This window comes from Dipodomys merriami, unplaced genomic scaffold (genome assembly GCF_024711535.1).
Source record: "Dipodomys merriami isolate MVZ:Mamm:240054 unplaced genomic scaffold, mDipMer1.0.p SCAF_112, whole genome shotgun sequence".
In the NCBI taxonomy this organism is placed as follows: domain Eukaryota; kingdom Metazoa; phylum Chordata; class Mammalia; order Rodentia; family Heteromyidae; genus Dipodomys; species Dipodomys merriami.
In genome coordinates this window covers 3773221-3791422 of record NW_027202405.1, presented here as the reverse complement: position 1 = coordinate 3791422, position 18202 = coordinate 3773221, and the positions used below count along the sequence as shown (strand labels likewise).

At 36.4% G+C, this 18202-nt stretch overlaps 1 protein-coding gene across 3 annotated transcripts in view; it reads right to left on the bottom strand.

Moving 5' to 3' along the window:
• Positions 1 to 7268: 7268 nt before the first annotated feature.
• The window catches only part of Hsf2 (heat shock transcription factor 2), a 30481-nt gene continuing 19547 nt past the window's right edge, over positions 7269 to 18202 (bottom strand). For all 3 annotated transcript variants that reach the window (XM_070015346.1, XM_070015347.1, XM_070015349.1), the window contains exons 8-12: positions 17980 to 18128; positions 17121 to 17360; positions 16177 to 16282; positions 8842 to 8926; positions 7269 to 8268 (exon numbers count right to left, since the gene is read on the bottom strand). In XM_070015346.1, coding sequence (XP_069871447.1) covers positions 7973 to 8268; positions 8842 to 8926; positions 16177 to 16282; positions 17121 to 17360; positions 17980 to 18128 — 876 coding nt within the window. In that variant the 3' untranslated portion in view covers positions 7269 to 7972. The remainder of the gene's footprint in view (positions 8269 to 8841; positions 8927 to 16176; positions 16283 to 17120; positions 17361 to 17979; positions 18129 to 18202) is intronic.

The following is an 18202-nucleotide window of genomic DNA, read 5'->3' as shown; positions in this document are numbered from 1 at the left end:
CAGCACCACATAAGCAAAAAGAAAAAAGCCGGAAGTGGCGCTGTGGCTCAAGTGGTAGAGCGCTAGCCTTCAACTAAAGAGCTGAGGGACAGAGTTCAGGCCCCACAACCGGACCCCCCCAAAAAAAAAATCCATCTAATTGCAAAATAGAAATTAAGGTTTAAGGTTCCATATACTAATACTGAGACCAAATTATATTACACGAGAGATTACCTTTTTTTTTCTTTTTAACCTTCCTATTTAAAGCATTTAAATACATACCAAGGAGCAGGTTTTAGGAATTATAATCACATCACCCACACTACAGTTCAGGCTTTCAGTGTCTGTCTGTAAGGAAAAGAAACAGACGCCCATTTTGTATTTGTCATGTCCTGGTGAGAGGTCATGCCTACTGGTTGAGGGGAGAGGTAGTCCCTTTTCCTTGGGCATTCCAAGAGGAGCTGAAGTAAACCAAGCTTTTCTCTTGATTCCTTCCTAAGAGAAACTAAAGCAGTTCCAGACAAATAGAATGGATAATATCTTTGACAGTGATAAACAATTATACTTAAATTTCTGATAATTAGCCCCAAATTTTAACAATGAAAGGAAATAAATGCTTAGTTGTCAAGATTTATGTTTTTGCTAAGCCAGATAACTTGATTACAGTGCTAACAGTTTTTATCTTGAACATGCTGATACACACACACACACACACACACACACACACATACACACACGTACACAAAGGTCTTTAAGAATGCAAAAATGAATATCAGCCATACATTTTCTGGAATTCCAGCAGCAAGGGATATTCTTGCCCATAGCACTGTAGAACCACGATGGTCAGTGTTAGAAAAACTTAAAAAAAACTTTTGCCAACAAACTAAATATCTTAATCTTACAGATAACCAAGATCTACATGCTGAAACAAAGTTTGTGACCAAGGCACAGTAGCATGCGGATTGACCTTTGAATACTTTCAGATAAAGGAAGGGTAAGGGTCACCTGAGGCTAACCTCTTAACCTACAGGTGGCCTTACTCTACCAAATTTTAGACTAGAGCACTTTACCAATTCCAATCTGCCAAAATTAACCAGGGGTCAGAGGAGCTATATTACAGACTGGTACAGAGAACAGAACGAGACAAGACCAAGGCAGAAACATAAAAAACCTAAACCTGCTGGGTAGGCCAGGTCCAAAGACCTCCTGCCTTATCAGTGACCAGAACTCTACTGTCCTGAGCATGCTGGGCATGCTTGATCCACAGATCTCCCACTTCAGCCACAACCAGAACTCCACAAAATGAGAGTTTGCTGTATATGCCTCTCCCACCTCAGCAACCCCAAACTGTTGTCCTCACAAACTTTGAGGGCTGTGGGTGTGTCTCAAGCACATCCACTCCCCTTACCTCTACAGTTCCAGATGGATCTATCCCCCCAAAACAGAAAAACAAGCAGAATTCAGAGAAAAAACAACAACAAACTTATTCTGGAGGTCTCTTGAGTGACTCCAAAAAATGGATGGCCTTTCAGGTATCCATGAGCTTGCCGTCAAGAATGGCAGAACTGCCTAAAGACCTGGAAAAAGGTCTCAAGCAGTGCCTGCCTTTTGGAGTGTTCCATCCAAGATCATCCACCAGTGGCATCAAGAAACCCAGGTGCCCCCTTGGCACTGGAATCTGGCTGGGGCCTCCAAATACTGTATAAAACTTGTTCGTAAGAAATAGAGAAGCCGTATTTTGAGAGGTCAAATTAGGAGTCTTTATTGAAAAGCCAGCAACTGCAGGTGGAGTCTTTTTTTTTTTTTTTTGGGGGGGGGTCCGGTCGTGGGGCCTGAACTCTGGGCCTGGGCGCTGTCCCTCAGCTCTTCAGCTCAAGGCTAGCACTCTATCACTTGAGCCACAGTGCCACTTCTGGCTTTTTTTTTTTTCTTTTTGCTTATGTGGTGCTGAGGAATCGAACCCAGGGCCTCAGGCATGCAAGGCAAGCGCTCTACCACTGAGCCACCTTCCCAGCCCCTGCAGGTAGAGTCTTGTCTCAAAGACTTGCAACCCAGAATCGAGCTTGCACAAAAGCTTTTAAAGACAAAAACCATGTTTGGGGCAGAGACCCAAGCCCATAAAAGCAGAACCTATAGAGAAATACTCAAGGACAAACAAACCAAACCAAATAGGGAAATACTGTACTTAAGGACAAGTATTCACTGTAGCAAAGCTCTCCTGGTGCTAAACAATCTGATATCTGCAATTCAAAGACTGGCCAACCTCACCTGTTGGCTTTTCAGAGCTGGGTAAAAAGGGCCTTCCACCCTGGAAGGCACCAGGATGACTATGAAAACAAGGTGATGTTACTTAGACCCAGTACCCTTATTTCAATACCTTGTTGAATAATTCTGTTGAAATGGTCTGAATATCTCCAGGATTATACACAAAGACATGCCTATAAAACTGGCATTATCCCACCTAAATAAAAACCTACTCACATAAAAACATGTATGTAGATTTTGATAGCCTTATTTGTAATAGCCCAAACTAGAAAACCCAGATGTCCTTTAATTGGCGCATGATTAAAATTAGATGTATATTCAGTGCTACTGAATAAAAAGAAACGATACATGCGACAAATCATTCTGGATAAAAATGATAATCCCTAAAGGCCATTTACAGTGTAATTTTCTTATATTGCAATAATAAAAACATATCTGTGAGTACTTGAGAATTGGAAGTCTGTTATTCTGAATATTTATGAACAGTTTTAGGGATTACAGCAAAATTGAGGGGAAGGTACAAACATTTTCTATGTATCTTTTTTTCCTGCAGCATTCAACATTTTATTCTGCAATTCATTACATCATTATATTCTAGTGTCCACTACGATTCATTCTTGGTATAGTGCAGGCCCATGGGTTTGAACAAATCTATGCTGACATGTATCCACCAGAATATCACAGCAAGTTTCGCTTCTTTGTGAACTGCCTATTCATCTGATCTTCTTACTGACTTCTGTTTTTCCCTTTTCTGGAGTGTCACATGATTAGAATTGTGTACGCACTTGGCATTGTCATATATAACCTGAAATTTTCATTAGTAACGTACACTTAAAATTCCTTTCTACATGACTTTTATAGCTCATTTCATCTTTTTTTCCATTGCGAAGACACACCAGTTTATACTTTCACCCACTGCATTTTGCTTCCCTATTTTGGCAGTTACAAATAAGGTACATATAAGTTTGTGTGCGGGCATTAAGCTTTCATCTTTTCATGCAATTACCAAGGATTACAAATGCTAGGATCATGTGGTGATCAAAATGTTTAATTTGTAAGAAAAAATAGTTCCTGATTTTCTTCATCTTCATTGCAGTTAGTGTTGTCAGAGTTGTAACGTTGTAGCTTTTGGACATTTTCATGTAAGTATAGTTGGATCTGATTCTGAGTTTCTTTTTTGCATTTTCTAATGATATAACAGTATGAAGCATCTACTCACATGCTTTGCCATATGTGTATCTTCTCTGGTAAAGTATCTGTTAAAATTGTTTTTGCTGGGCTGGGAAGGAGGCTCAGTGGTAGAGCGCTTGCCTTGCATGCATGAGGCCCTGGGTTCGATTCCTCAGCACCACATAAGCAAAAAGAAAAAAGCCCAAAGTGGCGCGCTGTGGTTCAAGTGGTAGAGCGCTAGCCTTGAGCTGAAGAGCTGAGGGACAGCACCCAGGCCCAGAGTTCAGGCCCCACGACCAGACTCCCCTCCTTGTGTTTCTTCCCCCACCATGTCTAGGTTTTTATCCATTTTTTTTTAAACTGCATTGTTTTCTTACTGTTGAATTTGTGTATTTTATAGTATTCCTTTATCAGAACTGACTTTTGTTCATTTTCTCCCAATGTTGACTTGTCTTCATTCTCAAGACTGTTCATTAATCAATTCTTTCATAAATTATAGCCTTTAGAAGACCTGGTAATGAAGCTTTGTGGTAGAGAGTTGTGCAAGGCTCTGAATCCAGTTCCTAGCATGGGAAGGAGGTATAATATTCCTCGACAAATTCAAAGTCATCTAGATTTTTGTCTGTTATATCCCAGGAGTTTTATAGTTGGCATTTTACAACATTCAGTTCTGTGATCCACTCGAGATTTTGTAGAGGGTTTATACATGTGAATGCCAGTTGTTCCAGAACCATTTATTGAAAACTGTCTTTGCTGGTCTTCTCTATTCTGTTCCACTGTTTGTTCACATCTTTTGTCCATGCCACATTATCTCAATTACTCTATTATTTTGGTGCAGTATTTCGGCTTGAATTCAGGACCTTGGTTTTTTCCAATTAACGACTAGCATCCTACCACATCCTACCACACCACAACTTCTGGCTCTGCTGGTTAATTGGAGGCATGAGTCTTGTGAACTTTTCAGTTCAAACTGTGATCTTTGAATGTCAGTTTTCTGAGATGCTAGGATTACAGGCATGAGCCACCAGCACACAGCTTCTAAGGTATACTTTTTTTTTTTCTTACATTTTTTTCTTTTTTCTTAGCATACATTAGTTGTACAAAGGGTTTCATTGTGGCATTTACTCATATCTATACAATGTATTCTGATCAACTTTCCCATTACATAAACTTACAATTTTCATAAACTTAAGCTGGGTATTATAGAGCAAACTTGTAATCCCATTTCTAGGGACGCCGAAGCTAAAGAATCCAAGTTTGAGGCCAGACTAGGCTACATAGCAAGACCTTGTCTCCAAACAAAGAGAGGGAGTAAGAAAGAATACTAGCTTATTTGATGATCAGGAAATCTGTAAGTTTAGAAAAAACTTAAGTTATCCTTTTATGGCTCAAAACATGCCTTGGATGAGTGGCTTATTCTATGTAATTGAGAGAAGAATGTGTACTATTAGATATAATGGTCTAAGTTTTTCTGTGGGCTGGAGGTATACAATTTATACAAGTCTGTAACTGGCATAGTGGATTCATCTATTTGTCTCTGAAGTTAGTAAGCTGAAATTCATTAAAGATTTAAAGGTCTTTTTAAAACAATGGACTTACTATGTAATGCCTCTTTATTCCTAATAATTCTTGTTCTGTATCATAGTATCTAAAATATAACTACTCATGCTTATTTTGGGGGGGGGTCCAGTCGTGGGCTTGAACTCTGGGCCTGGGCGCTGTCCCTCAGCTCTTGAGCTCAAGGCTAGCGCTCTACCACTTGAGCCATAGCACCATTTCTGGCTTTTTTCTTTTTGCTTATGTGGTGCTGAGGAATCCAACCCAGGGCCTCATGCATGCAAGGCAAGCGCCCTACCACTGAGCCACCTGCCCAGCCCCACTAATCATGCTTCCTTATGATTAGTTACTAGCCGTATTTTTTTTTTCTATTTACTTTTTTTTGGGGGGGGGGAATTTTTTTTTTTTTTGAGTGCAGGCCCTAGGGCTTGAATTCATGACTTAGGCATTGTCCTTGACCTTGTTCAAGGATAGTGCTCTACCATTTGAACCACAGCTCCATTTCTGGCTTTTCTTGATGTTTAACTGTAGATAAAAGCCTCACATACTTTCTTTCCAGTGCTGACTTTGAACTTAGATCCTCAGATCTCAGCTTCCTGAGTAGCTAGAATTACAGGTGTGAGTCACCAACACTTAGCTCTATTTATTTTAATTTGTACATGTGTACACATTAAAAAAATTTTTAACTAATAAACCTAAGTGAGTTATTTTTAATCCACTCTAACACTACTGTACAGTATTAGGACTGTTTTCTATTGGTTGCTCTTCTACTTTTGCCTTCCAGTTTTCCTGCTCTTGTAATTTTAGTTCTTACGTTTTGTTTTCAGTCGTTTGTGGGGTCTAAACTCTGCGCCTGGGTGCTGTCCCTCAACTCTTCAGTTCAAGGCTAGCACTGTCACTTGAGCCACAGCGCTACTTCCGGCCTTTTCTGTTTATGTGGTGCTGAGGAATCGAACCCAGGGCCTCATGCATGCAAGGTAAGCACTCTACCACTCAGCCATCTTCTCAGTCCTGTTTTTGTTTTGTTTTTTTAAATCAGTCTTTCTTCCCTTCATTTTCAAATGTTACCAGACTGTTTCAGGGGCAATGTTGAATACCTAATAATAACAAAAGAAAGTCATAAATCCTCCCTATCATTTATATCCTTGTTTCCTTCATGTATATATGTTTATCCTATCATGAATACATTGTTATTATATTTCATATGGAAGCATGTTAACGGTTACTGAAAAAATTGCATCTTTACTCATATTATTTGGTAGTTATAGGGTTAACATAACTATTAATGTCTACTTTGTTGTTTTTCAAATTTGTTCATAATTATCTGATTTTGTTTTGCTTTTGCTTTCAAGAAAATTAAAAGTGATATGATTTTAAGTTACCAACTAACAGAACATAAAAGTAACTTGGTAATTAGTGAATTCTGGTACATAATTTTGAAAAAGTTATAGCGTAAATATTCTGGAACAAAATTCCTTTCTCATTATTTGATATTAACAAATGAAGTTTCTTATGACTTTATGTTGACAAAAACAAAAATAGGAACAAGGCAGATGCTGGTTGTCTGGAACCTGGTGGTCTCTCAAATTATATAAGTATTGCTCCAAAAGGAGGTATTTTGGCTATTTCTATCATCTCTCAGGGCAAAGGTTGTAGAGGTTTAGTGACAATCAGTGATAATGATCTTAGCTCAGCTGCAACAATGGGAGGTATATTCCAGTTCTTTATTAAGAACAGAATGAGCAGGGTGCCAATGGCTCATGCCCGTAATCCTAGCTACTCAGGAGGCCGAGATCTGAGGATCTCAATTCAAAGCCAGGCAGGGCAGGAAAATCTGTGAGACTTTTATCTCGAATAAACCACCAGAAAACGGAAATGCTACTATGGTAGAGCGCTTGCCTTGAGCTGAATAGCTTAAGGACAGCACACAGGCCCAGAGTTCAAGCTCCACGACCAACAAAAAGAAAAAAAAGAACACAGTGCAACCCTGTATAATCTTGAAACAAAGAACTTCAAAATACATTTTAAGAAAAGGACTGTGAATGTGGCTCAGTGGTAGAGTACGTGCGTGGCATGCACAAGGACCTGGATATAATACTGCATAAATAAAATTATAGAAATGCTGCAATATAAGGTGTTATTTTTTTTCAGATGAGGCACAAACATCTTGATGTGTCTCACATTAAGATGATAATGGACAAGAGACAGCTTAAAGCAAACTTCTTCCTGTAAGTTGGAAAATATTTCAGGTAGCTATCAACTCACCTCCAAAGAAGACACATAACAAATACTAGTACTCAACGTTCATTCTATTTATTTTACTAAATATTATACTTCATAAAAACACAAACCAGAAAACTTTTATTACTTATACTAATCTAAGTGAAAAGCAGACGGGGTTGTTTCCAACCCCATCCCACAGTCTTTCTACACATAGGGAGCTGGAACAGTATCCGTGAACACTTGTGTACACTTTGCCTTTCCTGTTAAAAGATGAATAAACATCTCTGAACATAAATGAACTTCTCTGAACCAAGAGAGACAAATGAAGCTTTACAAGATACAGGCACTTTATGTTCCCAGTTTTAAAAATAAACCAAGCGAAAAACTTTTAATAAAATTAACTGGAACAGAGAAAGTTTTAGGAGGTTTACTATAAGTTCTATTGACTTACAGTCAAATGCAAACAGCATCAAACAAAAACTGAAGTTTAACTGGAGCAAATAATCATCTATGTAAAAAACTGGAGAAAAATGCCATGTGACTCCAACGTAAAAGATATGCCAATAATCTGCATTAAATTTTGTATACCTCCAAAGCTGAGTAACACCTGCAGGTTTTGCAAGAATGTGTGGTTGGTGAGAAAAGCAAAAGGTGCTTTTATTCCACAGTATCTGATTAAAACAAAACAATTTACAAAAGAAAGTACCAAATGATACCTTAAAATAAATACTTCATCATTTTGATGAATATGTACATGTAGAGTCCACTTCCAGGTGATTTAACTATCTAAAAGTGGCATATCACTATCCAGTGGTGCAGGTGCAAGTTCACATAAATAAAACAGAGTAGCTTCACTAGCTTCAGCTTCAGTCAATGGCTCCAGGCGAACAAGCTTGCTTTGGGTTGGTTCTGGGTCCACATTGTTACCCAGAAGCTCATCAACTTCTATAGGTTTATCTACACAAGACATAACTTCAGATGATGCTGTTGTACTCCCTTGTTCAAGAGCAGCGGCAGGATTCCCATCAAGGAATGCAAGAAGTGGAAAGGCAGTATACTGGATAAGTTGCTTATCTATAAAGATCAGAAAGAAAAAACTTTTATATACCTAAACAAGAAATGACATGACATTTATTAGCAAATTTTAAAATATACAAGTCAGAAAAGTGTTTCAATTAAGAAATGAGGTTCTTTTACGTCTCAAAATTAAGACAAAATGATCCAGGCCCCAGCAGCTCATTCACACCTGTAATCCTAGCTACTGAGGAGGCTGAGACCTGAGGACTGTGGTTCAAAGCCAGCCTGGGCAGGAAAGTCCATGAGACTCTTATCCACAATTAACTACTAGAAAACTGGAAGTGGCTCAAGTGGTAGAGCACTTGCCCTGAGCTGAAGAGCTCAAGGACAGTGTCCAGGCCCAGAGTTCAAGCCCCACAACTGACAAAAAAAAAAAAAAAAAAAAAGACAAGTTTTTCAACTCATTTTTCTCTATAAGCTAACACCATTTGACAAGGTATAGTCAAATTGGTATAACATTGTATTCAACGATTATGACAAGACTTTCCCTGGCTTACACTAGTTTCTCTAAAAAGTTTTCTGAAATAACTAAAAATATCATACATAGTTTAATACTACCTCTTTACTCACCTGGTTTGGACTTAGATTTTCTTCCATCTTCTGAAACTGGCTGAACTATATTGTTCTTCGTAGGTTCTAATCCTTTATTCTCAGACTAAAAGAAAAAAAATTGTAAAAATCGCTGTTTCTTATTTTGTATTCCTGAAAAGTACATTCTTAAAAAGTGATTTAGTATATACATAATGAAATATTATCTGACAGGGGAACACAAGATAGATGAATAGAAATTTCAGCAGAGGTAACAAAACTGGTTTTTAATCTGCCTTCAAGAGGAAGAAAAACAGACCTCAACTAGGATGGTAGTATATAAGGGGAGTATTTCTATAGTATAATAGAAAGAATTTGATAAGGTAAAGATAGGAATGTGCCAAACCCAACCAGTTTCAAATACTAACTGAAAGATAACTCTTGAAGCAATTAAATACATTAAACAAGTATCAATTAAAACACATATTACACAATACTTTTCATGCCTAAACAGAACATTTAGGATAATTATAATTAGGTAAATATATGACATGATGACATCACTAAAACATGCCCTGTCTTGGAAGCCTCAAAGTTGAAGCGGGGTTTCTTCTTATCATTTTCTTCTTGTTTCTTTAAGCTTTTTTTCCCCCACCTTTTAAATTGCTTTTTTCCCCCACCACTCTCTTTACTTCTGAGCAGCACAGATGAATTTAACCTCTAGTGATATTAAATTCTTCAGATCTTTTCAATGATGTTCAAACTCAAAGGAGATGATTCTCTTCTCTTTTGTCCTTTTTTATGAATAGCTGTTAAGTCCTAACTACTTCCAAACCTGGAATTTCAGAATGCTGGTTAAATATGTATGGTGTTAACAAACATCTGTATACTTAATTTCTGCAATTCCACAGATGCTCATCATAATACTATGCAATGTTAAGTTTTCAGGATTCAGAAATGATAATGTTCCTATGATCAAATAAAAACTGAGCATTTCAAGTACTTACATAAAAATATTTCACCATTTAACATTCACAATAATTATGTAAAAAAAAATTTCCAAGGATACTATACTGTGGATGCTCTAAAAACATGAGGACCAGAACTATAGATTCGTCTCCCATGACAATTCTTATTCATTAGCAGTGGTTAAACAGCAGCACTACGGAGTATCCTGATTGAGAGAATGTCATAGACCATGTCATATATATTAAAAATGGAATGATAGATGATATGCCAGTTTTACTAGAACTATAATGAAAGTCAGTCTCAAATTAATTTGTTGAGTTTTATAGAACGTATATTTTGCTATACTACTTTGAAAATTTTCAGAATAGTATAAGAATAATAGCTCAATGTCTAGCAATAAATGTACAATAAAGCATGTTCACTAAATTAACCCATGACATGGACCATTAGGTATATAACTGACAATATAATTATATATATTTACCGAATTTTATACTACAGACACAGAATTTTATACTATAAAACAAGCATATTAAGAGTCCACATGCCAAATTAAGGATACCATCTGTTTAAAAAAAAGTCTTATTGAAAGTTCTTTTATATTTTATCTAATTATTTTGTATATCATCTATAACTGCTTTTTAATACCATAACTTTTTATACTGTAACTGTAGCACCAAATAGTTCAAAGAACATGTTACCTGTAAAACAAAGTATTTATTAGCTGTCTCTTTACATAAAAAGTATGCCAGCCACTGATTAAATGATCCAAATACTAAATGATAATCAGTAACTTAGTGTTAGGTTCTCAGTTAGACAGGTGGCTAAACATACAGAAAATCTGTCATGAGTCATGGCTCAATGGTATCTTGGCCAAGCTACCAAGTGTGAGAACTCTGAATTTAAACCAAAGTTCTGACAATAAATTAAAATAAATAATACAAAGGTAATAGAAGGGTGCCAGTGGTTTATGGCTCACACCTATAATTCTGCCGACTTACAAAACTGAAGCTGAGGCCAGTGCAGATAAGAAGGTTCAGTGAAATACACCTTCAAAATAACTAGCGAACATTCAAGCTAGAGGTGTGGCTCATGTGGTAGAGTCCCAGCATAGCAAGGCCCTGAGTTCTATCACCGACACCATAAACAAAAAAAAAGTAAGAACATTTATGTTATTTCCTCACATAACAGAAAAATTCAACCTTATGATTTTATTTATTTGTTTAGGGGTATTCATTTTTAGATCTTTACTTCACTGGAATTCAGACTTGATTTACTCCGTAGTCAATGAAATAAGGTTCCTAAACAATTATGTGTAAATTAAAACTCTGTATTACACTAGTCAGTAAGCTGTACAAAATAACCAAACAATTACAAACATATGCTTACTTGTAACTGCCCTTAATACTCATTGAAAAGCTTGCTAACACTTGCTAAACCCAAGTAATGCTCTTATTACCTTCAATCTTTATAGTTGAAGAAAGAAAAGGTCAGAACTTCACTCTTTTAACCAGCCTTTCCTCCAATGAGTACAATTTTTTTCAATATGCCAAAAATGAAGAAACTTATACAAGAATATGGGTATCAGTAAATTCCCAATTAAATAAAAGCTGAGAAGTTATTTACAAAGGAATAAGAATGCAGCTTACAAAGCATGAAAAAAAAATGTTTCTATAATTACTTATTTCAACAATATACCTGAACAGGCCAAGGATGGTCAGGTGATTTCCCGCAGGTGTGGTCATACTTAAGTGAATCTCGTATGTGCGAGTATTGGGCAAAACCAGAATAACAAAAAGCTAACTTTTCATCTATCTTGTTCAAAACATACTAGGTAAAAATGTATTTTAAAATATTTGTAACTGAATGATACTATCTACTTACTAAGCCTTTCTCATATTTTTATATTATAGATCCTGAATGACATGGATTATAACTTACTTTTTTATTACTGGGATTCATTTGTGCAGAACTAATGAAAAGCTGAAAGACCAAACTAGAAAGATGATAAATTTTAAAAGAACTGCATGTTAAAATTTTTTATAGAACCATGTTGAGTGAAGAAGTGTTAGTCCTTAGAAAGTTTCTACAATAAAAAACAAAATTAGGAAAGCAGAAAAGAAAAACAGGGCAAGATAGTCTAATGTACTAGATGAAATTTTATGTGAAGAATTCGTCTACAAAAATTAGTGGGGGGGGAGGGGTGTTGGGAAGGTGGCTCAGTGATAGAGTGCTTGCCTTGCATGCATGAGGCCCTGGGTCTGATTCCTCAGCACCACATAAGCAGAAACAGCCAGAAAGTAGCACTATGGCTCAAGTGGTAGCGCACTAGCCTCGAGCTGAAGGGTTGAGGGAGAGCGCCCAGGCCCAGAGTTCAGGCCCCATAAACAACAACAACAACAACAAGAATTCTTCCACAAAACAATGATTTTCCCTAATTAACACCTCCTTCATTATTCTCCACTCATTTTTATTTCTTTCACTTCTTCTCCCTACTTGATTCTGGCATCATGAGGAAGCAAAGGCTAAGTCCTATGCCCTAATAACAGGCTTCACTGAGTATCTTTTAATTGAAAATAAATGTATAGAATTTATGTGATAGCAGCACCTTAACTACACATCAAGTGTTTAATCTCACCTAATAAGGGAAGATAAGTGTCAATCATTGCTCATGAGCTGTACTCCTTAGTTCACCCAATTTATAAATGTAACTTTAAGTCATAAACTTCAAAATCAGTCATTCCATGAGAATTTATTAAGTATCCGAGAAATAATAAACATCATGAAGACATTATTTCTGCTCTCTAAGAGCTTACAATCTAAACAAGGTAAGACCAACATTAAATAGCCAACAAATGTACAGATACAATCCAATAAGATTAACAAAGGGTGGTAGGGCTTAAAAGTACTAGGGACATAAGAGAATGAGAAGGGAGGAAAGCACACACATGCAGACATATTATGAAACAAAAAGACCTGATAAAGCTATGTGACATTTATCAGTTCCCATAGAAGTGTTAGGACTTGAACAAGATTTGAAGGTACATGTGTGTGTGTGTGTGTGTGTGTATGTGCTTGTGTGCGCGCGTGCGCGCGCACACACACGCACACACATAAAAACCAGATTATATTCTAGAAATGAATGAGCCAAGTCCAAATGACAAGGAAGTTTTAAACTGAACAGTAAATACTAAAGTTCAAAAGGTAGAGCAAATCAAGTCCGTTGATGAGGCCAGATCCTATCAGTAATGAGAGCCTTAGGAATGGCTAGGTCAACAGAATACAGAGTAAGTTAGTATTTTCTAAGAATGAGCATAACAATGGCTCATAAGATAGAATGAAGTGCAGAGAATCCACTGGCACATTCACTCTCCATTCTGTCTACATTGATTCCTCTCATTAAAGTTCCTTGAAAGCTCACGGTAGCAGTAAAAATATTACTGGCTCCCACCCCCCAATTTTCTTCTTCTCTTTTTATATCACCTAGTGATCCCTGAAGAGTTAAGGAATTCATAGTCTTGAAAGCAGACAGCAGCACATGATTACTACTCTCTGTCAGACCACTTTCCATGACTCCAGGGGCCTGCCTGTTTCCACTTTGCTCCTCTAGACGGTAGGTGCCATAGGAAGGCCACTAATGTAAACTCATTTCCTCCCATCTTTGTTCCACACATCTACTCCCGACTCAGAAATACTTCTATGTGTTATCAGCAGATACATGGTAGAAAAAACTAGACCACATATGACAAACTAAAACAGCCAACTGAACTCTAACCAAACACTACAGAACCCACAAACTACAATATCCTTATTCATCTGACCATCTTTGTTGCTAGCTTAGAACACAGGCAACCTACAATCGGACACTTTAAATGACAGTATAACCTAATTCAAGGGTAAAATAAGGATCCTAGATGAGAGAAGTAAACATAAAAATACAAAGTTGGGATGGCTTGTGAATGTTACTTCAGAAAAGACAGGAATGAATGAGATAAAGGAAATAAAATCAAGATGATTCCGTGATAACTATCCTCAGTGGGTAGGTATATTGCCATCTGATACTATAAAAAATAAGAAACCTGCTGTATGCTGGTGGGTCTTGCCTGGAAGACTAACAGCTACTCAGGAGGCTAAGATCTGAGGATTGCAGTTCAAAGCCAGCCCCAGCAAAAAAGTTCCCATGAGACTCTTATCTTCAGTAACCAGTCAAAAAATGAGAAGCACAGCTGTGGCTTAAAGTGGTAGAGCTCAGGGATAGCCTAAGTCCTGAGTTCAGGCCCTATGAAAGAGAAAAAAAGAAAAAAAAAAAGGATAGCTAATTTAAAGAATGAATATTTGGTTTTGAGCACAAATAATCTGAGGATACAACTGATGCTATCAAAGGCAAAGAATTAGAATTGAAGCCAAGTTTACTAAGAACTGGAGATAACACATTTCAGAGTAATCCTACAAAACAAATGATTTTACAGGGGAGGCAAAAATAAAAGAGGATACGAAATTGAGTGTCTCGGAAATACAAGACTGCAGGAAGAAAAGCTCTTAGAAGAAACAGAATGGTTAGAGATATAAAAAGAAAAAGGTTTAGTACCTCTAAAATCAACAAACACAATTTTGATGTATAATATTTGATAATATTGTAATACCAATAATGCCAATTAGAATTCTTTCAATGCCCTTCATGTTAGGCATAAGCTATGTAGACTTAAAAGATGGAGAAACAGAAAAAGACAGGTTTTTCCATGTTTAATAATGTGAGCAGGAACAGAACTCAAACCCACATGATTCTAAACAAATTTCCTCCCACTAAATCACTGGATTATAAAAACAACCAAATCAAAATAAACAAAAACACAGAACACACAAAGCCTACTTATTATGTAAAACAAAACAACCCAATACCTAGAAACAGTGCTAAGAGTAAAAAAGCCAGACATTTCAGTCATAGTTTCAGAATAGAATGAGTAAAAATAGGTAATACTCATTTCTAAAATTTTGTAGTGAAGACAAGAATAGTAAAAGAGCAAAGCATAATAGGAAAATACTTTACGATTTGTATCCACTTAAGGCAAAGTTAATAATTAATAACTAAGTTCAGAGGAAAAAAATTGAGAAGCAGAATGCAAGAATATAAATTGGTTTAACCTGCTCAAAGAAATTATACATAATTGAAAACAATCACAGCTCCTGAGAGGAGTGGGGCACAGTAAATTACTTTCTGCAAACAAGGGAAATTTAAGAGAAATAATATTCCAAGTTGAATTAAAATGACCAATAGCCAGAATTCATTCTAGAGGTATCTAGAGATTTCATTCTAGAGGTATCTAAAGGAAAGATATTCTAGGCCAAGAGTTTACTACCTGAGCCACATCGTTGCCTGTAAGGGATAGGGATTGTGAAAGGTCTCCAGAATGAGTGAACAGAGTTGATAGAATTCACTAAAGATTATAACTGGTAAGCATAGGAAGGAAAACTATATCTTTTGTGGTGCTGATGATTCCAGAAGAGTGATTATGCCATGGAACAATGACTGATGAGAAATCCAGAGGTAAAGGGCAAAATAATGAACTAAAGTAAGACTGAAGTAATAAGAAGGATTGACTCCTTTTAGCCTCATTAATAATAATGACACCCTTAACTAATAAGACTAGAATCTTTTGAGGTAAGAGAAGCTTTAATGTAAGGCAAGAATACAGAAAAGAGCAAAAAACTTTCCAGAATAAAGACAGAAAAAAATGAAGAAGAAATGTGGAAATAGTAGAGAGATCAAGGTTCATCTGAGGGGGACCAGGCTGGACTACATACAAAGCTTTGCATAAGGTACGCATGAGTAGCATAAAGCAGGAGAAAAGTGAGTAATACGGTTAGACAAAGATTCACAGTTCTGACAACACGAGAATTGAATTCATACAGGTAGTGATAAAGATTAAAGCAAGAAAACTTTAGGACACAAGATACAAAAATATAAAACAATATAGCATAGGTAATAAAACACAGTTGAATGGAAAATGTTCATTCCCAAAGGATTAAAAAGTGTTCCCACAGTGTTTCCTGGGTAGGTACTTCTATTACTAATTCCACAGATTTTTATTCAATGATACATTACTTCAGAATAAAACAGCACAGCAACAAGTCTGGACAAGACCAGATTTAGTAGTACTAGTAAATATAAAATATGTTATGAAATATTAACTGAACCGCTACTCAGAGTAGCAGTAATGACGACACACCTTGAATGTTCCTAACAGAGATCATCATCCTTTCTGACAATATTCAGTTAAGAAAGAAAATGCAAAAAAAAGGAAAAAAAAACAGTATAGAATATAAAAACAAGAAGATGTATTGATTTTTTAAGTAGTATGAATAAGTATATAAATTATCAGTACAGCAAAAATTACCCAAAGTACCTACATCAACCAGGAGATCTGGGTCTATGCTAAACTGTCTTCCTGATAGCATAGCTTGGAAGTCCTCTAAACTGCAATCAATACTGTCAAGATAATCCAACAGCTCAACTCTAAGGGGGAAAAAAAAAAGATTAAGTAGATTGAATATTTATTAGGTTTCCTTATTCTTACATTTATAATCACATTACAACCTTACTAGCTGGTGAATGCTTACCATTTCTTACATTTGAAATATTCCATTCAAAATTTGGGATTCCTTATAATTTGATTGGGAGCTTATGGCCTTCACACAAATTTCAGAGTTTACAGAAGGTTCTGCAATAATAGTCAGATGTACCTTATCTTCTAACTCAGACTCTAATACTTCCACTACTCTAATCACTTTTATACTAATCTCACTAGTATTAATCACTGGCTTTCTTTTTGTCCTAAATCCTTTAATGGCAATTATACTATTTCATAGTACCAGTAGAAATAGATACCCAAACAAATATTTCATTTATAAAAATCTGAAGAACTGCTAACAAAAACTCCAAAACTAGACAGGTGCTGGTAGTTTGACTGTAATCTTAGCTTATAATCTTAGCTTATCAGGAAGCTGAGAGCAGAAAGATCATGATCAAGGCCAGTTCCACCATTAAAATTTGAGACCGTACCTCAAAACTCACCAGCAAAAAAGGCTGGAGAGTGGATCAAGTGGTAGAGCATCAGCCTAGCAAGCACAAGGCCTTGAGTTCAAACATCAGCACTGCCAAAAAAATAAAAAAAAAATTTAAACACTCCAAGTCTACCCTTAATTTAGTTAATTCATTTCATTTCATGGCTCAGCCTTGACCAACAGAAAAACAGACAGGATGGGTTGACCATCTGAAAGAAAGATAACTAAAAATACAAAAGAATGTGAAGTTCAGAAAGCAATTAGTTCCTCACACATCTAAGAGCACTCACTTTCCTAAAAGATTAATGTTATCATTCAAAATGGAATCCATCATGGTCACAGGATCTTCTGTGGTCAGATTAGATGACCCATTTAGCTGGATAGCACTAGACATTAGAGGGTTGGTGACATCACTTCCTGAACTGAAGGATTCTCTTGCTGGTTCACTCTGATCTAGACTCTGAATGACAGGTGCATACTCATCTTCATTGTCATCTTCAACAATAACAATATCAGGGTACTGGCTACAGCTAGATCAGTAAAATGAGAAAGAAGAACCAATTACACTTTCAGACATTCAATAAATTCACTCTATCCACCATTCTCCATAGAAACTTCTGAAAACATATTAAGAGGCTTATATTTCTTGGGTAGGTAGCTTAATCATAAACATTGATACTTCATAAAATACAATGCCAGCTGGATGCTGGTGGCTCACGCCTGTAATCTTAGCTACTCAGGAGGCTAAGATCTGAGGATTGCCAGCCAGAGCAGGAAACTCTGTGAGACTCATCTCCAATTAACCAACAGAAAACCGGAAGTGGCACTGTGGCTCAAGTGGTAGAGCACTGAGACAACGCTCAGGCCGAGTTCAAGCTCCATGAATAATGAATGAATGAATAAATAAATAAAATGAATAAATACAAGGCCACAAATATCAATAAGAGGTATTTAGTTCCAAAAACAAAAATAAGGATCAACTAATTGTCACTATTTACTTTGTGAGGAAGGCTTTATCTGTTTAACAATTTGGCTTAATTTTCCAGTTAAATAATCTAAATATGAGATAGGTAGGTACTACTCTTTCAGAAGAACTTTAACTAGGAAAGTGCCAATAGTTTCACAAATTTTATCTCGTAAGCTCCTTACTTAGAGGTATCAGATATAACATCTTCATTAGTTTCTGGAATAACTGGGATATTTTCTTCATCTGCATGATCATCAGTAACATCATAAATAATGATGTCATCTGAAATCCGTTCTCTTGTTTTTAAACCTTCAGTCCTACTGTGTGGAACCTTAAAAGAGAGGGAGAAACAGCAAAATCAAAGGGACTATAAAAGGTATCATTTAAAAAACAACTGTACAGATA